This window comes from Cornus florida, unplaced genomic scaffold (assembly GCF_030987335.1).
Source record: "Cornus florida cultivar Cherokee Brave unplaced genomic scaffold, ASM3098733v1 CherokeeBrave_3.0.0_Hap2_Chr09, whole genome shotgun sequence".
Taxonomy (NCBI): domain Eukaryota; kingdom Viridiplantae; phylum Streptophyta; class Magnoliopsida; order Cornales; family Cornaceae; genus Cornus; species Cornus florida.
Window position 1 is genome coordinate 49,757,312 of NW_026775579.1, and position 24,786 is coordinate 49,782,097.

A 24,786-nucleotide genomic window follows, 5' to 3' on the forward strand; every position below is an offset into this window, starting at 1 on the left:
GGGACTTGAATCCTTACTTTCTACGTTAGGAGGCAGATAAGATACTACTAGATTACTGTCTGTTTTCTGAATTCAAATTTAAATGAAGGAGATTAAGCTTATGTGCAGTTGAAGATAGAAGTGGTGTGGCAAGTTGAGCTTAATGACACTAGGTTGAATATTTAACCACTGGAACAATAGGCATCAATCTGTGGATTAAAACTTTATAACAAAAAGAAATATAAGCCGCATAAACTTCATCTATTCATATGCTATAGCTTAAAAGAAAACATGGAAAGCCATCATTTCTGGAAATAATACATAGATGGGAGAATATAAACAAATAAACAGCCATTTAGGTGTCTGCAACCAAGCTATTGTACAGCCAATTTCTCAAGATATTGAAAGCTTGCTCAGCATCTGCATCTTCCTCGGGAGACTCAGGCCGGTGAGCGAATCCATGACCTCTTCCATTGTAAATCACCACCCTAGACCCCTTGCCAATGCTCTTCTCAATATCTTTCAAGCCACTGACTGGACAAAGTGGATCATCGTCGCCTGCTATAAACAACACAGGTACGTTTACATTAGCAGCAATGGATCGATCAAACCTTGTGCCGTAGAATGAGACACCAGTGCCAAAACAGGCATCCTCGTCTTGGGCTAACACGTCTATTAGTCGTCCGCCTCCATAGCAAAAGCCAATTATACCAAGCTTCTTTGAAATTCCTGCGGCTACAAATTCATCAGTCATCCATTTTGCACAGGTGTCAATGTCTTCTAAAACCCTTTGCAGGTTGTGTCCAGCAATCCATTGTTCAAGTAAATCCCTGGACCTGTCCTTAGTCCATGGATTCCCGCGAAACAAGTCCGGCACTAGAACACTGCAAGATTGTTTAACAAACACCAGAAAGATTAAGGTAGCGTTTGGGGGAGCTTTTTAAAACCGAAAGGCCTTTGCACGACTGAGGTAGTAGGAAGGCTTTTTAACATAGAAAATAATGATGTTAACCCATCTTGATGCTTCAAATGAACAACAATAATAATAAGAGCAAACAATGCTCAAAACTGTACGTCGGAGGAAAGTGCTGCAAAATACAAGTGTATATGCAGTAGAGTTACTCTTAAGATCAAGAAACATACTTGTATCCATTGCAGGCAACGCGATAAGCAAAATCTCTAGTAGACGAGTCTTCAAACCCGAATATGTCAGACAAGAGCAGTATGCCAGTTCCATTGTTGTTCTTCACTGCCTTGAGAAGGTAACCACGGACGCTATCAGCTCCCTCTCCTATGAAAAGCTCCATTCCATTGACCAACTCACAGGCCTCGTCATTTGTACTATCTTCAACTTCTGCTTGGCCGTATGAAACTTTAGATGCTGAATCTTTTACAAATGATAAGGAGGATCTCCGACGATATAAAGTGCAGAATCTCTGGACAACTTTAGTTACACAGTCAATTGTAGTTCCGTTTTCTCGTGTTTACACAAGCTGAGAAATGATTTCAATTTTATATGGCTACATTGTAGTACATTAATATATGAAAGATGACACAAAGCCTTCTGATTGTTTGGAAGTTAAAACTCCAAGTACTTAACTAAAAAATGTACCAAACCCTATCTCTAATTAATCTAGATATGCATATTAAATTGCGCAATTAAAAACCAGACCAACAAGCACTTTCCCCTTTAAAACTGACCTTAATCTTAGATTACTTGCATATGGAATGACATAGAGAGTGGTGGGCACAAAGAAAGGAGCCCCTCTAGAGTCCAGATTATATTTCAGCAAAATTGTGTAAATTTGGTTCTTCATTAGATTAGTAGGTACAAAATTGCATTGCAAAATCAAGAACATTGAATAAATTGGCGAACCTAGAAATATAATCTGGGGGGCTAATATATTCTGGGGTGAACTAGTACTACTAATTTTTTTATGGGGGGCTAACTGCTTGCCACTTCCCGCCAATTTGCAGGGAGGTTTTGCCAACACAGGCTTTGAGTAGGACTCTGCATGGCTTATGTGGAGTGATGGGTTCTAGAGTTTCACATTTGTATAGAGAAATGTGGAATGTTGTAGATAGGGATGGATAGTAGAAATTTGTAGATTGGAGATAATCTAGAAGTGTAGAGAGTTTTAGAGAATAGATATTAGCAATACATCCTAGCCATCCATCAGGAGGATCTCTCTATATATAGAATAGATATTAGCAATACATCCTAGCCATCCATCAGGAGGATCTCTTTATATATAGAATGAGTGTTACATGCGAGTAACAAGTTAGAAGACTGAGGATCAGATGCATGGCTGAGGGGTGTAAAGGAAATTATAAAAGGGCATTGTTCATTTGCCAACAAAGTGGTTAAGCGTGTTTACCTTAGTGTGCAATCCTCAAAAGTTACAATGGCGTCACATATGTGTGTAAAAGTAGAGGCGTGTGTACGTTAGTTTGCAAGACACAAAAGTTACCATTGCGCCAAATAGCAGAAGCAGAGTTATCTACAATTCCCGCAGAAGCATAGTTATCTACAATTCCTATTGGGAGGGTAATAAAAATATATAAATTGATTTGGTGTTACAGTTATAATGTATATTTTCCAACCAAAACAGTTTTTTTTTTTTAATGCAATTTCCTTTAATGTTATGGTAATAAAGTCTCTTTGAAAGGAATTTTAGAAGGTGTATCCAAATTAATTTAATCCTGATTCACAACTTGAGAAAACAATAATAGTCAAATCAGAACCAGCATGTTATAATCAACCATCCAATTCTTCAGAACTCTTATCCACTAGAACCATAGGAACCAAAATTGCATATTGGGCAAGAATATTTAATTAAAAAAAAAAAAAATTTTAAACAGACGGAACTAACATACAGAGATGGGAAGCTGAGGAGAAGCAAATGTTGACTGCAAGTGGTGGTGGTGGTGGAGGTGGTGGAGCTGCCTTCTGAGGAAGAGGCTGCTGCTTATAGTTGTTGAAGCAGAAAACAAGGGAGCTGACACTAACACCATCTCTCTCTCTAAAAAAACCTTACTGTAATAGGCAAATTAACAAGCACACTTTGTCATCACCAAAAAGAAAAAAAATAAATGCAAATATTCGCATCCATGAAAAATATCCGTAGGAAATCTGGTTTTGAAGTTGAAAACAAACTTGGGCCTCAAATCCCAATTCAGAGTTTTAGAGTCATTGTGGGCCCCAACATAGGGTCCACTGCATTTGGACTTGATCTGACCACACCCTTTTTCACTATATATATATATATAGATATTGGTTAAGTAATTATACCATGGTCCACATACGGGGTTGTTTTCTGGTGGGCCCAAAAGAAGCTTGTCAAGTTAGGGGTGAGACAGATTGGGCCTGCCAAGACATCATCCCGACCTAAATTTAAGGTTTGAACAAATCATTGCATCTCAAAGCATGGGTTTCACAAAATTTTCGAATTGTTAAAAAATTTTCATAGTCGATACTCGCACAAACCCTTTATTAAAGAATTACTTGTATGATGTTCGAACCTAAAATTTGATGCAATTACAACAACTTTGTCATTAATAGCTGCTCTCAATGATATTATGTCATTTGAGAATAAATCATTCAACCTTAACTTTATTTTTAGGGTAAAGTACACTGACACCCCCTGAGGTTTGGGATAAGGACAGCCAGATGAAACTTAGCCTATTTTGGGACAAAGATACCCCCTCAAGTTTGATATAATAACCAAAGACACCCCAATGGTAATGAGTTGACATTTCTGTCCTTTGACTTTTATATTGACCATGAAATGACAATTCTATCCTCAGATACCCGTTCCAATTTCTCTCTCTCTCCTCTGTTCTCTCTTCCGCCGCCCCAACACCAACGCACACACATACATATATACACAGACACATACACATATATATATGTATATACAAATACATATATATATATACACACACATATATGTATGTATAGACAGGTGGCGATGGTGAATGGATGCGGGCCTTTATCCTTCGATTCCATCGGTGAGCTTACCCAACGCCGGAGTACGCAAGTCATGAGTTGGGCTTAATGGCAGCGGTGGCAATAGTTGTTCGACGAGGGCGACGGTGAGTGCTCTCGCTTGGTTGATTCTCTCTGTCAGGTCTTGATATATCCCACGGCAGCGCACAAAATTGGAGCCATCAGTCTGACGAAGCTTCAAACTACAAGACCCGATTCTGTCCAGCGAGCCCCAAATCCGGTGAAGCCTAGTTCAGATCGACGAACCCAAGCACGAACAGTTCCCGCGACCCAGAAGAAGAGAATGAGGTTTCAACAGATTGAGAGGGATCGCAGAGAATTGGGTGGTTGCGCCGCCTTGCGTAATCGGAGGGTATGCTGAGAAGGGTACGCAGATCTGACTCTACTTTCTGGATGATTGAGACGAACTCTTTCCCTCTGTGGCTCATTTCCATCACGCTCATTCTGGTTCCACGCCAATTTTAGAGCTCAGATTTGGCCATCTTGGGCACGTTTTCAGGTAGAGTGGCTGGACTGGCGGCGAAATTGAAGACCTGATCTTGGGATTGGGAGGTGGAGGTTGGGCGATCTTGGACTTGGGTTGTTGAATAGGTGATCGATATGGGTTTGTTGAGGCACGAAGATAGGTTGAGGGGGAAGCCATTGAAGTGGGTGGTGGTGATTGTGTTGGGGCTTTTGAGAAGGTGAAGGTTAGGGTTTTTCAGGAAGAGAGGATGAGGTGAAGTTGTTGACGTTGCTATGGTGTTTTTGAAGTTGTTCACATTGCCATGGTGATAGACCAAAAGCTTGATCCTTCCCTTCCATTGGAGAGCTTGAACGCACGGTGGTTTGGGGGTGGGTGTTGGTGGTTGTGGAGTTTTGGTGTGGTTGCTGCAGAATCCGGTTGTAGGATTGATGGGGTGTTGAGGGTAATTTGGTCATTTAATTATTTTAATATTTTATAATTAAAATTAATAAAATAGTGAAGGGTAATGTTGACTTTTCATATGTTTTAAGGCTCTGTTTGGCTTGTAAATATTATGAGGGGGTGTCATTGTCCCAAAACAGAGCAAGTTTCATCTGGCTGTCCTTTTGACAAACCTCAGGGGGTGTTAGTGTACTTTACCCTTATTTTTATATAGATAACATATAGTTATAAAAATATAAAAATTATAAACTTTTTTTGTATTCTAGGTTACTCGAGTTGCTCAAATTAGTAAAATTTTGCTCAAAATAAATTCAAACTTTAAGATTTAAACTCAATCTCAGTCTCATGATCTTAAATACTTTGCTCACAATAGTAAAATTTTCGAACGTAACTCGAATTGCTCTTATAAGTTTGAGTGCACAAGTTGTGAACGTTGTGGAAACATTAAACTAACTATCACGTATTCTCATCCCGACACCAAACTCAAATCAATATTGAGTATTTTATTTATATTTATTTATTATTGAAAATGAAATAAAGAACTATTCAGATTTATACTTAAATACTAGCTATTTTTTTATTTATTTTTATTTTTTTATTTTTATTTTTATAGAAATGAAATAAAGAAATAGTCAGATTTAAATGGCGAATGGTTTCTTTTATTGAAAATGAAACAAAGACGTTAGATTTATACTCAACTAGCCCTAAAAATTGTGAATGCATATATGTATAGGTGCTCAAACAATCAATTTCTTATTTTTACCAACTTTGTAACTAATAGTACTTTAACAAACCCTTTATCAAAAAATTATTTTGAATAAGGATTTAATCATCGAATTGGATAGTTATTGAATTCAATTTATATGAATACAATGGTACATTCATAATATGATGTCATCATTACATGTGATCTACCACCCTCATTTAAATTGAATTGGTAGATTCCTAAATCAACGTTTATAATTTAATTTAATTTCATTAATTAATTAATTAATTAATTTATTTTTGGGGAAAAGTCAAATTGTCAGTTTCTGTTACTTTCTTGGTAAAATTGGTAAAATCAACTTTGGTAGTATTTAAAAGGGTGAGAGAAGGTGGTGTGATGCCTTCATTCAAGGCATATTCACAAAATCTTTTATCCTTTTGTGGCTTCAGTTACATTATTATTATAATCTTGACTAAAATTATGGTAATTTGGACCATGCCAAAGTTTGTAGCACTATTCAATGAACACACACACACACACACATATTTGTTGATAAAGGCATAGATATTGACAAAATCTTCAATAGCTTCAGTATTGTTATAATCTTGACTAATGGAAAGGAAGGATTATGGTAATTTGGACCATAAAGTTTTGGCACCATTCAATGAACTTTTTGTTTCGAGTTTTGAGTGAAGGCAAAAACATGTGTGGGAGTGGATTTCTTGTTAATAAAATAAAATAATAAATAAATAAATTACTCAAAAGTGTTGGTGAAAATATAATTAGTGCGGGAAAGTAAAGATTCGCATTCGATCATATAAAGTGGAATATAATATCATTATAACGAGTCATTTTTCTTCACTCAATACTGACAAAGTGACTATGGCTGATTTTTGGGTTTGGGACCAAAGCCAAATGCAGTTGGAAGGAGGCCACAAAAAACACAAACATATGCATACTTAGGGTTTGTTTGGCGTGCGATATGTTTTAGGCATAATGTTTTTGGTCAATATCAAAACAATCGTTTTGCTGTATTTGATAGAAATAGAAACTATGTTTGGGAAAGAAATTTTATTTTGGGAAATTCGAAAATTTGTTTTAGTTCTTCCGTTATAATATCAAAACACACAATATCAACAATTTTGTGATATTGATTTTGACCAAAAAATGTGATATGTTATGAACTATTCCAAATCAATATCAATCATTCCCAACATGACATGAACCTAAATTTAGATACTATCAGAAAAACAATATCATAACACTTCCCAAACAGACCCTTATATATTTTTTTGAAGGTTCAAGATAATGTGGGCTCACACATAATATTACCCCTAATGAGACTTGAACACTCAGAGAGGAGATATCATACCCTTCTTGTAGCTAATTTTTTATTTGCCTTTCTTATTGGGTGACATATAATGTGCTTCTGTTGTGATGAATTAGTAATAATATAATCAATTCTACCTGTCTCTTCTTCATACTTCATAGAGAAAATGATTCATTTAAGGTACAAACTGGACTGCAGAATTTATCAAAGCACTTATACCACATGATCACACAAAAGAACTCAAATAATTTTGATTTGTTACACTTGTTTATCCATGTGAAAATGGAATTCTAACCATTCCTACAGAATACTAGAGGACATGGTTGAGCATGAATTTGAATGATGCTATGATCTTCTCTATTAGGGTTTTCGACACCAGAAGGCCGGCTTCAGAATTTCACTGCTCATTGTGTCCCTAACGATTGAATAGCGAGCTTGGCTGCAACCATGGAAATATTCTTCTTTACAAATTATGTCAAAATATCTAGCTGTTCTAACGTGTTTTTGACATCCATTGCTCTTAACTTCTCTTTTCACAACGTGAGCAATTCTGATTGAGTTGATCCTGTCAAGAGTAGCAAATTTAATTAATATTTCACAGACAAGTCAATTTTCTTCAAACAGAAAGCTTCATAAGATGTGGAGCAATGTATGAACACGAGTTAATACTAGAAGTTCCCAAACACTTGCAACTATGGAAACAATTATTTGCTTCACATCCAGGGTAGATCTAGCGGAAAGTGCACTTGCAAAAATGGTTCTTTTGACTATATATATATATATATATATATATATATATATATATATATATATATATAACTCAAGGACATGCAAGTGCTCCAACCATAATTAACACAAGACATGATTGGAATAGATACCATTTCACAAGGAGTTGTCATCATGATGCCTCAACTTCTGGCAGGGCCAACAGCAACCAATGGTTCATTGACTGTGGGAACTCCACACTTCAACCAATGATTGTAAAATGACAATCAGTGTCGTAAGCATGACAGAGGAACTGCATTCTCCAAGAATTAACACCCGTATGTAAAATAAACATAAACGTGATCTACCAGTACCGTGAAAGATTCATCAGCTTTCTTTATCACCGTATAAAAAATTGAAGTGATTGACACCATTTGAAATGTTTTCTAACTCATCTTTATAGTTGTGTATTTAATATTTTGTTGGTATAAATATTGTTTTGGGGTTTTCCAGCACTAATGTCTTCTCCCTTGTTTATTAGGCGAGTCGGGGCACTTTGTCCATCTATTTTGATTGTTGAAGTTTGTATCTTGGAGTAGACACCTAAGAGACAAGGCTTGTATACACTCCTTATCTCACTGTATGCTAAGTTATATCTTCTCCTCCAGGAGACTCGAGTCCTAATCCTAATCAGAAGTTGAGTTCACCCTGAGAGAGTGGGACTTGCTGCTGAACTGAACTTCATTACCTTACTTCTCTTTCATCTCCATTTCTTTCATCCTCTTATCTCTCTATCTATTTATATTCCCTTTACATTTTATCTGCTCGAATTAGAGATGGAAACTATGCATCCTGTACGCCTTCGTGTTCATGATTCGTGGAAGTCTGTGTTTCATCCTTCCCCTAGGTAAGATCACCCTCCTACTTCTTTCCTCTAAATTTTCCAAAAATATTTATAACCACCATCCCATTCGTAATCTCACCTAATCGCTAGCTTACAGCCACTAACCTGGGTTGTCCTTCCCAATTTCTCCAATATATTGCAAAATCTCCATCCAACATTTTGCTAACTCAAAGATCATCAGATTAATGGAGTGGCCCTAAATGTATATTTGAAGTCTAATTTATCTTCAGAACAATTATATATTGATTTTTGTGCTCGCTACTAGGATTTTCATGTATTTAGTAGGTTTTCTTGCTACCTGAAACTTTCAGCATTGTATCCTTGCTTGTGTTGCAGACTTGCAGTATATTCATTTATCTATTGTGTGTAAAACAATCTCATACTAGGATGTTAAGAAACTGATTTGCAGACCAGAAAAGCTTCTAAAATCCTCAATGAAGTCTACATTGCAGCAATTTGGTATCACAGCCATCGTTCTGTGCCCGTCCACACATATGCTTTACTTGCTACGGAAATAATTCATTTAGCAACAAAGACTAATTTAATCAGAAATAACAAAAACAAAGAAAATATGAGGGATAAGAGTTGCTTACCCTTAAACCGGTCGAAATGCTGCATACAAGTTAGTTATAAGTAGTCATAGAATTAAGCCTGAATTATTCACTCAAAGCAATAAGAGAACCTAAAAGTTAAAAACTGGAACCCAAGGCTCTTAGAAAATAGCACAAGGCCCGTGATCTAGACCTAGTGGAGGGGTGAATAAGTCTTATAGATTGGATTACCGAATTTTAACTGCTTTTTGAATTTAACTAACTTAACATAAAAATAAATTCAATTTATAATAGAAAATAAAAAATCATCCATGCATGCAATCAACAGAAAGTAAGAAAATGATGGACACAGATTGTTTATGTGAACAACCCGACCGAAAAAAATCATGGAACCAGGCAAACTGAATCCACTATGAGAAAGGACTGCAACCTAGGTTAATAGTTTTACAAAACCCTGAACACACTTAGTTATCACCTTGATAGAGATCGATCCACCAAACTCTTCTCGAGTTTCCATGCACACGATCCGTTCGTCAACAAACTTCGCTCTTCAAGAATTTGCTTCTCCACCAGCGATCCAGTCTCAGCCACTAGTCCTCTTGTTCAATCTCTGATGATGGATTGATTATTGTGTTGAAATCTTTAGCTCTAATCCGCAGCAATAGATGACAATACACAGTGAAGTACACTCACTAGTACTAATTATAATGAATGCAAAACGAAAATATTAAGCAGTCTAGAACTCACAATAATGCTCTCTCTCTATATATACTACACATATATGAGTTGTATGTATTCAGCTAGAAATTATTGGGTACCCTGAAGGTGTTGACAATGTACTGCCCCCGACCAATGGCAAGTTATTACTTGTATTTCCTATCATCAAGGAAAATAATGAGTCTTTATTGGCTGGGGGTACTACATAGTCTGTACCCCCGGGGTACCCAACAACTTTTCGTATTCTGCTGTAGCATGGTATATTATAGGCAATATAAATTACACTTATATTTAGAGTTCGATTTTTTGCTTTTTTTTTTTTAAAAAAAAAAATTTGAATTTCTGCAGGGGGTCGACCAACCAGAGAGTTTCTCAATCAATTCACACAACTCCAGTGGCCCTTGATCAATCGAAGTCTACTACAATATTTATAGTTGGAAAATTTAGAACACGAAGTTTCCAAAAACACTTTTATGCATATTTAAGAAGGTTCATGGAATCAAATCAAAACAAAACATTAAAAACCCTAATCATGTATGCATGAACCCTAATTTTGGTAAGTCCATCAATGTGTCAATTTACCTTTCTACCCATGTGGAAGAAGATTACTCATATACCCTTGAGGGTAGCTTCAATTTAATTCTTCACCCATGACACTAGTTTTGTTTGACGAAATTTTGTCAACCTAAGTCCTATTGACCTAACAGAACCAATGGGCTGGTGCTCTCTTGGTTAGTGGTGTCAAGATGAAGGAAATCCATAATTAAACTTCATGCATGGAATTCTTTTATGTACCAAAGGACCAGACAAGAAATGCAGTTCAGAAAAACAAAAAATGAAAAGGATAAGAGAAATATTACCTGAAACAGGTTGGAGTGCTGCAAAGCATACACGCTCGGCAAAGAATTGGAATGAAAAATACATCACAATCTAGGGAGGGATCCTTCTTAGCCCACATTAGAGCATCTGCAATTTGAGTCTGCAACAATACCTCCTTGGGTGCCTATTAACAAAAGATAAGAAAAAATTTACCATACACCAAGAATATTCAAGTCAAAAAAGCCCGATTCCAATAACAGAGCACCTGTTAGATCTTTTCTCTGTCATGCAGCTCCATCTAAGTAAATCACTCCATCTAAAACTTGGCATTTATGTCTATGAAATGGTAAAATTTATTAAAAAGGGCATAACAAAATACTAAATCCACTAATACTAGAACAAGAACAATTGTGGTATATTTGGATTCAAGAAGATGGATGATGGAACATAGATTTAAAATCTAGACAAAAACAATCCCAAAAAGCCTGTAATGATTATGTTCCGAGGTGGGTGCCATGCTCATCCTCTAATGACCAAGGGGCTTTAAACTCTTTCTTTTTATTTTTATTTTTTTTTATTTTATTATTATTATTATTATTTTTTACGATAGAACTGTCGGTCTTGAGAAAATAATGTCCTATCATTCCGCATTTAGAATCTCAGAATATAATAAACATAGGAAATCCAGGCATCCATATGGTAGATGTGTATGGTCACCTATGCTTTCACAAAAACATAGTTTTAGTCAATGAAACTGCAATTGGAATATATTATACACCAATGGGCCAGTGGCCTAGCGGTATCAGCCTCTTACTTCCCAAAAGGGAGGTCAAGGGTTCATTTCTCCAAAGAGACATGTGTTTGTGAGTACCAACTAGGAAAAAAAAAAAAAAAAAAAAAAACAATTTTACGAAAAATATTGTGATCAAAGATCAAGACAATTGGCAGAAGCCAATTAAACGATTTCACATAAATTCATGCCTTCTTTATAGAACTAATCAACTTTAATTCTTGAATAATCCACATTACAACTGCATTTACTTCCAAAAACGATTCAAGTTACTATGTGGAAAAGCCTGCATCAATAATAGCGATGTTATGGACAATTCCTCAATAAAAAAGGGCTAGGCCGATGCTCAAGGCTCCAGCCATTGCAGGGTATAGGGAGGGTTAGATGTACACAGCCTTATCTCCGCATGTGGAGAGGTTATTTCTTGATTTGAACTCGTGACCTCCAGGTCACAATGGAGCAACCTTATCGTTGTGTTAAGGCCCACCCTCATAGACAATTCCTCAATATCTTGTTCATTTGTAACCAAATATTTTCATTGTGTCCTGGTAAAAAATAAGTAAAAGTGCGTTTTGGGGGAGAGAGATTATTCACCGATGAGTCACGTGTTTCTAATGTATTAATACTTAACAAAATTTCCACAAAAAGTTGCGGTGAAACATATAACTTGAACAAATCTTTCCATTTTCCCACTTGATACGATCCATTTGTTCATAGAGCTATTTACTCAATTGTAGACACCTCTTAGACTCCTAATATAAACAAATTTAAAATAATGTGTCGACATATGAACATAGTGATAATGAATCTAAAAGTAGAAAATGGGGAATCTTTAAAAATTGATGGTCAAAATAATAGGTGCTTCTAAGTGTTGTGTTATCATAATTCACCCGTCAAGTTAAAGGAATAATTGTTGGATATAGGTTGCTATAATAAAAGGAGAACATATGGATGCTCTAGAAATAACATGTATTAAAACAAGGATGTGTAACTAGGAAAAAAAAAACAAGGATGTATAGAGTCTTAAGATCAATTTTGTGAGCAGGTAAAGGTGGCAGCAATTGATGAAAAGATGACAATGATTAATTTGAAGAGGAAGGGTAACAAGCATGTGTACCACAGAGGTGAAACAAAGAATTGATGGCTTATGTGATAAAGCTAAATGGCACGCGAGAGAAAAAGAGAGAGAGAGAGAGAAGTGAAAGTCCAGACCGGAACCAAGGTTCTGATGGAGAAACACGCAAGGCCCGTGATCTAGACCTAAAAGGGAGGGGAGACGAATAGGCCTTACAGATTGGATTACCGAATTTTGATGTCTGTTTGAATTTTAACTAATTTAAGAGAAATTAAATCCACTCAAGCCATTATCCAAGCATGCAATCAAGTAATCAACAGATAAAGCAATAAATATAATGGACACGAACACCTTGCCATGGAAAACACAAGGCAAACCAAATCCACTATGAGAAAGAAGGTTAACAACCTAGGTTACAGTTTCTCAAAACCCTAAGAACCATAGTTACCTCCTTGACATAGATTGGCCCACCAAATCTACTTTAACTCTCCAGACACATGATCCACTTGTCAACAGACTTCGCTTCTCACAAATTTGCTTCTCTACCAATGATTCAGTCTCAACCACAAGTAGTCCCACTTCAATCTTTGAGTTGTGGATTGTTGAACTCTTCAGTAGTAGTCCGCAGCGAAGATGTCAACACACAATTGAAAAAAACTCCCCAAAAGTAAGTATAATGAAAGAAAAACAAAAATATTGATGCAACTCTGGAACTCACAATATAGCTCTGTGTATATGAACTGATATGTATTCTGCCCTAACCTGGTATATAAATGGGCAAAACAGAAGTATAGATAGAATAGAGTGGGAAGTGTTTTAGACCAGAATGGAAATTGATTTTCCGCATGGTTTGATCGATCAAAATACACGCCGATCAATTGACATGACTCTAGTGACCCTTGATAGAAAACTCGATCAATCGAAGTCTACTGACTGTTTTATATATATTTTTTTAAAATAAAAACTGAAAGGAAATTTTCAAAAACACTTTTATCATGTTTTCAATGATTTAGGGAATCAAATAAAAGCAAGTCATGTAAAACTTTGAAACCCTAATTATGTATGCATGAACCATAATTTGGTGAGTACATCAAAGTGTTAAAATAAACTTTTACCCTTGGGAAAGAAGATTATGTTTGTACCCTTGAATGTAGTTTGAAATTCCTTCTTCAACCAAGTGCACCAACTAACTTTTGAAATTTCTAATCCATGCTAGAAATTATAGTCGCAAACTTCAGTTTGTTTCTACGAAATTTGTAAGCCCAAGTCCTATTGACCTAACAAAAAACAAACAAAGAAAGAAAGAACACGAGAGAATCCAAATGTGTAGAATCAAGGATTGTTGAGTTGAATGGCATATTTTACCAGAAAACAGACATACAAACAAAAGAAGAAGCATATGCATACATGGTCAGATAGAGAGAGACAACACCTTTAACTTTATTTCCAAGCTGTTCAAACTGTAAAGAGCTTCCTTTAGTTCCATAGCTTTAGACCTTATTTTGCTTTCATGCTAAGGAACATTGTCCTGCAGTGGTATTAAGAAACCTTTCAGGTAATGATCTGCCTGCAAAACATCTCAAGGAAGCATTTACAGCAAACTATGGATTTAAGAGAGACAATTTAATACATAACTAACAAATTCAGCAATGAAATTTTAAATTTTAACAAACAAATTCATCCAAATGATTGCTTCACAGTTTGGTTTTTACTTCCAACAGGCTATAATATTTTCTTCCATTAGCCTGGAGCAAAAACCCTTTATAAAGAAGAAAAAATAATGAATAATAAATAAACACTTGCAATTTGTTTTCTGATGTTAGAACTTACACTAAATTTTCTTGAGCCGTGCTTAGACCTAAAGTCAAATAGTGGGTCCCAAGGTTGGGAAATGAAGGGGATTGAGTTAAGCAGATGGCTTTCATACGGAAAATTGAGGACAGAGTGTCCCGTGTATACAACTCCAAGTAGTTGGAATTAAAGCTTGATGAAGTAACCTTCCACTCTCTCCCAATATATATAAGGATTTTATCTTCTCCTTTGAAGTGTTCTTCTTCAAGACTACATTTCAGAATGTTTTAAAGTTCGTGCCTTCCTTTTGGAATCTCAATATATCTACTTGCTGTTTATATAAGAGTGTGTTTAAGTTCTTGCAAACTTTAACAGAATAGTCAAGGCGAGTTTCATTAACTAGTAAAAGTCAATTAAAATGGTGTCCTGAGTTCCATTTATGACAAAGAAGATTATAAAACCCAAATAACATGACATCTTCTTCATAAAGCATCTTCAAACTTGGTAAAACAAATAATTTAGATATAAAAGACAAAAGTAAGCCTATGAATAAATTCTGTAGCAGTGTGCACGATATTGCTACAGTACTTTACCATCAAATTTTTTTTTTCTTTTTAAAATAAATAAAAATTTATTTTCTACATGGATTCGCTGTCTTCAGTCTACTCTATATGAATCCATATCACTAATTAAAGTTTCTATTCATAAGAAGGGGCAAGAAGAGCATAACTCTGTGTTGCACCGCTACACCAACTTCAGCAAGAATCCTCACTAGTATATCATGTTTTCCAGTAAATTTCAACTAATGACACAAATTCAGCAGTCTGTTCCGACATTGCCATCAGAATCCAGTCTGAGATGCCAAACATTATGGCAAAGTTCATCAAAATCAGATCACAAGGAAACTTGATGTGTTTGCCACATTGTTCTAGGCCATCAGCGGGACTGGGTGCTACTATCAGTTTGGTGATACTGACTGCGAGACCCCGGTGGCAAGGTGGAAGAGGTAGAGGATATGATAAGAATTTTTTTTTTTTGCAAGTTTATGTCAAGTATTATAAACAAATAAATTTTTTTTTTAGTAACTTCAATTTAAAGTGAAATTGAATTTAATTAAAAAATGTGAAATAAAACTGAAAGTTAATGAAACTACAGGAGTGTTTGATCACGAAATTGAAAGATGTTGCATTATTGACTAACCAACCAATGAGGACCCATCAAATGGTGTGTCCTAACTTTTGTTTATAGAGGAGATAACTTGAAGATTATAAAGTTCAAAAAGAGTAATAATCATCTAAAACTTTGTAAGGTTTAAAAATGGAGAAAGTGTTTGACCAAGGAAATTAAACAGTCACATGAACAAGGCATGCACATCTTTCTTTCTCTTTTTTTTTTGGGTTACAAATGACAGATGGTCTTTGATTGCAGGTTATTAACACCATTTTTTTTTTTTTCATGCCCAATATATTACTTACCACCAAAATGAATAGGAAAAACAAACAGAGAAAAGGCACTAGTGCCTTCGGTTTAACTTAAAGTAAAATTTTGATGAATTCCAAAGTTTGAGGGTGTGAGTTGGAATACAATCACTATTCTTTTGGAATTACTCTTGCACCTTCCATACTACAGTATGGTGGCATTCTACCTGAAATAGCAATGATCTAAAATATGTAAAGTGATCGAATTACCATATATGAGAAATAAAATGCAAAGAAATTAAGAAGATTACTGCAAATGTATAACAACTTAAAATTCTCGAAACGGAAATGCATTTATTCTGGTAACATAAAGAAGGTAACATTCATTCAAGGAACACTAAAATTAGCACACTTAGAATTTCCATGACCAATATGTCCTATATGGATCGATCCTCATTCCTCAATGCCTATCTTTAAAGGAATTTTTTCTCCTTGCTGAACCCAGATCCAGTTTCGATAAAAACTAGGGTAGAATTAGCACGGTTGATGTCTTCAATCCTAGCATCAACCAACTTAATCTTCTCATCCAAGAGACGGTCTAAATCTTTCAGATCCTGCACATTGCTCACATTATGTAAATTCTTTTCAACCAAGCATTTCTTCATAAGTTCCATCTGAAGAATCTTGTTCTTCCTCTTTTCCTTCTCCAAATTTCTATTCAACCTCGACACATTTTGCATAAGAAATGTTTCCTGGTTCAGCATATTGCCTGTTTGCTTCATTGTAGGCAAGCTATTGAACCTTTGAAGCAAATCTTGTGCTTCAACTGGGGAGGGCCAAACATCTGGCTGATCACCATATTTGTTGTAAATAATAGCACAAGCATCAACACTACATAAGGTCTTAAGTTCACTCACCTTCTTCAATAATCCAGCCTTCCTTTTCCGAAATGTCTGCCTCCGTGCACGTTCATCAGCAATCAATTCATACTTAACCTTCGTGCAAACCATGGTCAAGGATACCAAGAAGGAACAATGTGCCCTTTAGGAAAACTGGTGGGTGTATGAGGTTCCCTGACATGGCAATATATAGAGGGAGTTGGTAAGACTAGGAGATATGGAAAGTGAACCACCAGAAAACAACGTGGTCATTAATGACAAAATTTCCAGATAAGGACCAAGAAAAGATAATAAATAGGATATATGTACCAAATGTAACGCTTTTATATTACACTTGCATAATTTCCTGGTCTATATACACGTGTAGTAAAAAACTAAATTTCTGTGACCAAAAATTAAAGAGTTGTTCACAAAATAAATTTTTTATGAGTAAATATTAAATAATATATTTGAGGACATATTTTCTGCCTTTATTACATTAAAAGTTTTATTAACTAGTTAGACAATGCACACTGTATGTTAAATGAGTTAGGATTTGCTATTACACCACAATAAGGAAACTCATTTCATTAGCTGCAACAGCAGCTACCAAGTGCAACTACATACTCACCTCATTACATTGCCATGTGCATCGTCCCAACTATAATCCCCTGATTATGTGAGGAAAGGTAAGCATGGTGATTCTTAATTGAGGAGTACATATACTTGTAGCAATGTTAGATGTTCTGCCCTTTAAATATCACAACCTATTATTACGTAAAGGTAGTTTTCTACATGACAAGTAATTAATGATGACAGATAAGAGGGAGAAAAAGCAGTGGGCTTGCTAATTAACCTAATACCGCGTTGGGAAAATGATCCCAGGTTGAGCCTCCTTAGAGGTGCCCCAGAAAAGTTAAATCAAAACCCTCCAAGTCCAGATGTTATTTTGTATTATGTGGTTTAACATATGGCTATAAGTCTGAAATTAAACTAATTTGTTTTAGTAGAAAATTGAACTCATCATTTTAAATCAAATATAACCAATGTAGTAAATAAATAACCCAAACGAGCAGCTCTCTTAAAATCAATAATACCTCACATCCTGTTATATCAAATGTAAATGCTCCTAGGTGCTCATGAATTTTAATACTAAGAATCCTCTTATGCAAACAATTATATGGCCATGAATCTAAATTTGATTTCTTAGATTTGTCCCTTAAAATGCTACAATAGGGATTATTGCACTTGGCAGCAAGGAAAGTGAAAGACGATCGGAGATGAGAAAGGACAGTATGATGGCTTGGCCATGTAGAATGAGACCAACTGCAACAACGAGAATGAGTGACATGATAAGCATTGATGATAATGTTAGAGAAAAGGAAAGACCAAAATTGACATTGGTTGGGATACAAGAAATTAAAAGTGTGATTTAACTTCAGTTCTGGCGGTAGATAGAGAAGAAAGGCAAACATAATTCACAACATCAGCCCCAGATAGACAAGAAGTTAATTGTCATCCGTTTAGTTACGAATAATGAGTAATGGCAGGTTGATGTGGAGGAAAGCACACGAGAAAGTAGAGATCTAACTTTTGTTGCAAATCAGAGACTGATGAATAGTGAGATGGAAAGGCATCACGCGGAAGGTTATAGATTAATTGATGTTCAAAGAAAAAGGAAGAAAAAGATACCATATGGATTATGGAAAAAACATAGAAGGTCATGGGAAGTAAAGGACCGTAACCCAAGGCTTGGAAGTAGAATTCGCACAAGGACCATGATCTACAACTACAAGAGGGGGAGGGAGATGGGGGATAGGTCTAGAAAGCTAAAATGAGAAACTTTATCTAATTTTTAACCTTTAATCAGATTATCAATAATTTTAAACTTAAATTAATGCAACACATCTGAATCCACTTAATCCTTCATGCAATTCACACATTATCATTAATCAATTAAGTAAACAATATAAAAGCGATAAATAAAAAGAGCACAATGGACACAGATTTTTTGTGTGGAAAAATCAAGGGGAAAAACCATGGGACCTAGTCCAGACTGGTCAAATCCACCATAAGAAAGAGAATTACAATATCTTAACAGTTCATAACTCCAGAACCCCTAGTTACCTCTTGACAAGGCAGACATTTTCCCATTAGTACATTGATCTCTAGGCTAGTAGTCCACTCAATCTCTGTAGAGTGATTCAATTGTGTTGCAGCAGCAAAAGTTGATCCAACGCATGTAAATTCTCACTCACCAATTTAGGATGAATGATAATTGATGAATAAAAACAAAACCTAAATTCATGCACTCTCCATATAAGCCTATCTGTATATTGTTCTCTATATCTCTTAGGTTTTTCAGAACTTCAAAGTAAATATAAAAAAATAGAGAGTTGAAATAATTAGGGTATTAAAGTTCAAACTGAAAAGGAAACTTGATTTCTGCATTGTTTGATGGACCGATACTAGTCCACAAGCCTTTAACTGATACTTCGATCGGTATAAAACCCCTGCAATTTAGCTAATATTGTTTTGCACTTTAGAAATGTGAAGTTTCCAAAAAACTCATCAAGTTTATTAAAAAAGATTTTTAAGAATTAAAAATAGAATTTATAAAATACTAGATGATAAATGAGTGAACTCTAATTTGGCGAGTGCATACAAGAGTGTCAAATTACCTTTATACCACCAGCCTTGAAGATTACGTTTTTGTCCTTGATTGTAGCTTCGACACCATATATGCCCTTGGACAAGAGGTAACTAACTAACTTTCAAAAGATTAAAAAAAAAAAAAAAAATTCTAGTTATGGACACGAAATATGCCAACAGGTCAGATATCTTGATCGTCGGGGGGGGAGATGGGGATATCTGTGATGTTGTGGCCCAAATTGTGTTTCGGACCGAGTCGCTTTGCAACCTGAAAAATAAACTTTTTGACTTTTTTTGCTTGTGGGTCGTGGACCCTGTTTAGTACTCTCTTGTAGCCCGATATATAAGGGCGTATAGGGTTTGGGTGGGACAACATGAGACATTGAAAATCGCAGGAAAGAGTGTGAGAGAGCGAGAACTAGGTTTTGGGGACTGAAACTTGGAATCCCTCGATTTTCGCATAGTGAAAACTTTCACTGGATCTTCACTGTAGATGTAGGCACAACTTGTGTCAAACCACACAAATCTTTGTGTTCTTTGTATGTGGCGTGTTTACTTTGCTGTCGTGATTTGTTCTTGGTAGAGTGATCAATATATTCAGAACAAATAAAAATTGAAGAAAATAGAACACTTGAAAACATTTTGGAGCTGCAAGTGGCAATTGATAGGGGTTTTGACAATTACAGTGGTACATATCGCAATGCCGCACTTCAACCTAACAGCTACGGAGAATCTATAAACAGATCTCAAGGCCACTAGTCTTAGCCTATTAGGATTGACAAATAGTCATCATAAACCACTTATTAACAGGCTTCCCACCAATTCTATCTTCGCTTAGCTTAGATAACTTGGTTATAATCATACAGCTTCAGAGATTCGGAGTTTATAAATTAGACATATAATTGAAGTCCAGTAGCAATCTTCTGTACTATATCAAAGTTAGAGGTTATATTGCTCCTTATAACCAAGACTGTTACACCAACTTCTATCCATGGATTTCCATACAACGTAATGAAATTGTTTTCCTCATTTGTTTTTGACTAAGGGAAAATTAAGTCCCCATTGTTAAGATAATTCATCCAAAAGGAAAAATTAGTCTTCCCATATCACCAAATTCAAACTGACTGCCTCCAGGCTAGGCAATCGATCCTCTATAAATTGTCTCTCGATATAGTTTGGACCATTGGTCACATAATATTTGGTCATTGAGTCTTAGGACAGCTATGTGCCCATGCACCTGGTTGAGTATATTTTTAATCAAACAACTTTATATATTAAAGGTTGACCCCCTATCTTTAACATTGAAGAACAATAAACTCTCCTTGTTAGCAAGGCGACTCTCGATCTTGCTCCAGCATTAACTAAATTGGTAAGTTTTTAACATCCTTTACAAGAACTTGTGAACAGTTAATACTAGAATTAAAGATTTATTTGAAAATATGGTTATTGCAAGTGATAGAGATGCATATACTGTAAATCTTAAGAAGAAAAAGAGGAGTATACGTAAAAAATAAGTATCATGGTAGCAATTTATCGAGTTGATGATCATTTAAAATGTACATCCAACATTTAAATCAATCAACAATGACTTTTTAATAGACATTCATGATTTGTAAAACTTAACAAGAATAAGAGCACAAATGTGAAAGACAAGCAACATAGTTAGATTTATGAAAGAAAAGGAAAAAAAAAAAAAAAAAAAGCAACATGGTTAGCAATTTATCATGCCATGAGCATCGTAAATGTGCATCCAACATTTAAATCAATTGAAAACAGCTTTGAGCATGCTAAATACACAGATAATGGGTGTAGGGGACAACTCTGAAATTGTAAAGAAATAAAATAGTGGCAATTCAAGAATTAAGAGCATCTATGCAGTGTTAAAAATGAAAACTTGCATACCATGCATGTATGGCACAGGTAAAGTCCCTTGGACACACAAGTAACACAGTTGACACACCATTTACGAATATAGGGATAGCCCAAACATATACAGCTAATATAATCTATTTTGAGCTTCGCACATGCTATAATTGCTAGACCTTAATTATTTTTATACACAAGGCTCAGAATTGGATCTGTCAAGTGGTCTCAGCACTCTGCACATCAAAGAAATGTGCACTACAATAATTTACCCAAACTTAAGAATGTGCATGTTTTGAACATGTGCAACCACCTCCAATTTGACTGTTGCCCTTTTTCAATCACCATTTCACCATTGAATTGCCATTAAAGTACTTCAAATATGTATTCCTTTTTTGAAACTTCCTAAACGTATCCATAAAATTGAACTGGTTGGAAAAACTGAAATGGCCGGAAAAGAGGATGAAAAAATGGCTGGGTTGCTTCAGTTGGATTCAGGTCTGGTTAAACTGGTCGGGTTGAGTCTGGTTGAACTACTCATTTCGGATCAGCAGGTAAAGGTTGGGTTGGTCAGAGCTCCTCTCTTTCTTTCTCTACTCTGTTATCTAATGATAACCCTAGCCACTGCAACTCTTCCCAATGATGACAACAATAACAACCAACCTATGGCTCCACAATGACAAACACACAATGAACACTATTCGATCACCACCACCACATGACTGCAACAACACATGCTGCCAACAATGGCAATATAAAATGACGTTCTACAGTGACCACTACACAACGATTATGATCGGCATCAAACCCGCTCCGATACCATGATGAAATTCGGGTTTGAAGAATATAATAAGATTACGACACTGATTTGGGAAATTTTGTGGGAGAGAATATTCACCATTTTTCTTCTATCACATAGATATATATATATATATATATATATATATATATATATATATAACCATTTGGGATTATAGTGAAAAGAATATTTTGCCTTGGAAGAAATACAAATTACACATATACATTCTTAAAGTTCTGAAATTAATCAATTATTACATCCATTTTATAGTCAAGAAATTTATGCAAAATAGGACTAGTTGTATATACTTCTATAACTCGCTAATCGAAAATTCAGTAATTACAATTAACTGATGTGACTTTCTCGTGATAGAAACCAATACTCAAGTCTACAAGCTTCCAACTGAAGATCATGAATTCGGATGCATTACATGATAAATCATGTTATCAACTGCGGCTATTATAAATAAACTATAAGTATACCATAATGAAATCAGAAAACAGAAGTATGAGTATGTACCTGCACAAATTTCACAATTGTGACACGACCTACACCTCTGATAGAGAGTAAGGCTCCGACATCTAATCGCTCAACCTACATCATAGTGAAGGAGAATTGGGGCCATAAAAAATTTTCAGTGTTTATGATATTAATTTGCAGAAGCATAAACAGCTTACTTTTTCTATGACAACCAAACAACAATATCTAGCAGCAAAGGATGATTTTGCCGATGCATTGGTAATAACAATAGGATCCAACACAAAAATACACAAAAAGAGAGGAGAGCACCCAAAGAACAACCACACAGAAGACCAAAAGAGGCCAGCTTGACTCTCAAGCTATCTACAAAATCCACAAAATCCCCCAAAGACTTACAATTTCACCCATTTACCCAAAAGAATAGAGAACCCAATATAGAATGTACGAGAGACCAAACATCACTTGTTTGACAAATTGTCCACAACTTTCCCAATTTGAGACAGAAACCATGCCAAAACTAAACATATTAGCAAAACTGGTTTCTTTCCAATGTATCAATCAAAATAAATAAATACATAAAAAGAAAAATAACAATCTGAATCAAACTATCAGATTGACCCTATAGATGAACTCATTCAAAAATGAAATCTTGGTCAACTTTATTCTTCTTTTTTGTAGATAAAATATTGCTCATTTCCTTCATAGCCTTTAAAGTGTTCACTAAAAACATGCAGAATTTTAACCACACGAAATGTAAGAAATTTTTGCATATGTAATTGAGAATTGGTCTTCTCAATCCATGAATAAAATTTACAAAAACAAGTGGAATCATTCATACTATAATCTCAAAAGTAGAATACCTTCATTAACATATGCAAGACCCTTCAAGAATACATAAAGATGCAGGATAATATCTAGTACCTCCTCCAGCAATGTTAGATATCTTGCTTCATAAAACAACCTGTTCATATACATAGTCAGTAGTTTTTTATTCATTAATTTAGTAAAATTAATATTAAGCACAAGCTGCACAAGAAATAAAATTATGATATAAACAGAAAATGCAGATAAATTGATTGAACCTAAAATGCTGTTGAACTTGTTATATAGGTTGAGTTAACCATAAAGAGGATGTTAAAGGAGACATTGATTCGGAATCTAAAATTTAATGATTGTATATAATTTACATCCTTAAAGCAAAGCCAACTATGCAATGTGCAAAAAAATTCAAAAAAGAGCATTCAAACATGCCCTTGTAACAAAAGATGTGCAAAAAATTGCTTATAGAAGAAGAATTCACCTGGCCCATAGGGAGGGAGCTCCGCCGCTGAAGCGAACACATGTGGGTTGGAACGGCGTCGTTGAAGGGTGCTAAGCTCACGATTGCTAACAAGCTTCAATTGGGTTGGAGAATCGGAAAGTATAAACCCAAAAGGGGGTTTTGATTGGTCTTCTTCTAGTAAGATGAGTGGAGTCTCTCTATGGCCCGGTTTTGATTCTGCGAAATTTTTGTAATTTATTTAATATTATTTATTTATTTATTTCCGATAAAGTGAAAAAAAAAAAAAATATATTCCTTGTCAAATAAATCCCTTAACTAAAAATTGCCCCAATTATTGATTGTTATAATTAAGGACAAATACATTATACAAGATTATTTTTACCCTTTCTCATTAAATTTTTTATTTCATATTAAATTTTTTCTTATCTAAATAGTAATTATACTATTTATCTTAATTTTATTTGAGTATCAATTTATCACAATGAAAAAATAAAAGAGAAATAGATTTGGAACTACAATTTTCTAGACTGATTAGCTTATTTTTAAAATTTATTATAGCCAGTTTAAACTTTTTATCGTAGAAAAATATCTCTTTTTGATGCAATATATTGATGAATTTTTAAAAAATTACTTAAAAAATACTTATTTTCATGTAATATATTCATTAAAAATAAAAAAATAATTATTTTTTTTTCAAATTTTCTACTATTTTTATTTAAATAAATAATTAAAAAATTAAAGGTAAATTTATGCAAATTTTAATGGACAATATGTCATCAATTTAGTATAAATTTTTTCATAATTTATTTAAATAAAAAAATAGTTGAAGTGTAATTTAATAAGAAGGGCCATCATGGTCATTTAATTAAATATAGTATAGGCAGTGAGGTATTTTGTAACAAAATGAGATAATTTAAGAGGTATTATACACAAAATATAGTTCAGGAGGTTATTTGCAAATTTAAACATAGTTGAAGAGATTTTTTTTGCACTTCACCCATTTATTTATTTTTTATTAGTAGCAAATATAAGAACAAGGAAAAAGGAGAAGTGGGGGGCGTGTGTGTGTGTGTGTGGTCTTGACCTTTTTCTTATTTTTTTGGCATTTTTCTTTATTTTTTCGTATTTATA

At 34.8% G+C, this 24,786-nt stretch overlaps 2 protein-coding genes across 16 annotated transcripts; both read right to left on the minus strand.

Moving 5' to 3' along the window:
• Positions 1 to 221: 221 nt before the first annotated feature.
• Positions 222 to 3,121, minus strand: LOC132273875 (uncharacterized). 2 transcript variants are annotated; one of them, XM_059774974.1, is made up of 3 exons: positions 2,853 to 3,121; positions 1,123 to 1,423; positions 222 to 863 (listed from the first exon to the last, which is right to left on the minus strand). In XM_059774974.1, the coding sequence occupies exons 1-3, from the start codon at positions 2,992 to 2,994 to the stop codon at positions 335 to 337; spliced, it is 972 nt and encodes a 323-aa protein (XP_059630957.1). In that variant the 5' UTR covers positions 2,995 to 3,121; the 3' UTR covers positions 222 to 334. The 2 variants fall into 2 exon arrangements, with proteins under 2 accessions (XP_059630957.1, XP_059630958.1); XM_059774975.1 differs by having other exon boundaries at positions 1,123 to 1,415; positions 2,857 to 3,120.
• A 3,922-nt stretch (positions 3,122 to 7,043) lies between these two features.
• On the minus strand, positions 7,044 to 23,864 carry LOC132273877 (agamous-like MADS-box protein AGL80). 14 transcript variants are annotated; one of them, XR_009470289.1, is made up of 10 exons: positions 23,674 to 23,864; positions 23,234 to 23,334; positions 22,413 to 22,487; positions 16,619 to 16,774; positions 13,925 to 14,020; positions 12,941 to 13,101; positions 10,669 to 10,811; positions 9,567 to 9,739; positions 7,810 to 7,949; positions 7,044 to 7,496 (listed from the first exon to the last, which is right to left on the minus strand). XR_009470289.1 is itself a non-coding variant. In XM_059774979.1 (5 exons), exons 4-5 carry the CDS (start codon positions 16,709 to 16,711, stop codon positions 16,175 to 16,177), a joined length of 468 nt encoding a protein of 155 aa, XP_059630962.1. In that variant the 5' UTR covers positions 16,712 to 16,774; positions 22,413 to 22,487; positions 23,234 to 23,334; positions 23,674 to 23,864; the 3' UTR covers positions 16,021 to 16,174. The 14 variants fall into 14 exon arrangements, 4 of the variants coding, with proteins under 4 accessions (XP_059630963.1, XP_059630962.1, XP_059630961.1 ...); XR_009470287.1 differs by having other exon boundaries at positions 12,941 to 13,769; XR_009470288.1 differs by having other exon boundaries at positions 13,635 to 14,020.
• Positions 23,865 to 24,786: the final 922 nt, after the last annotated feature.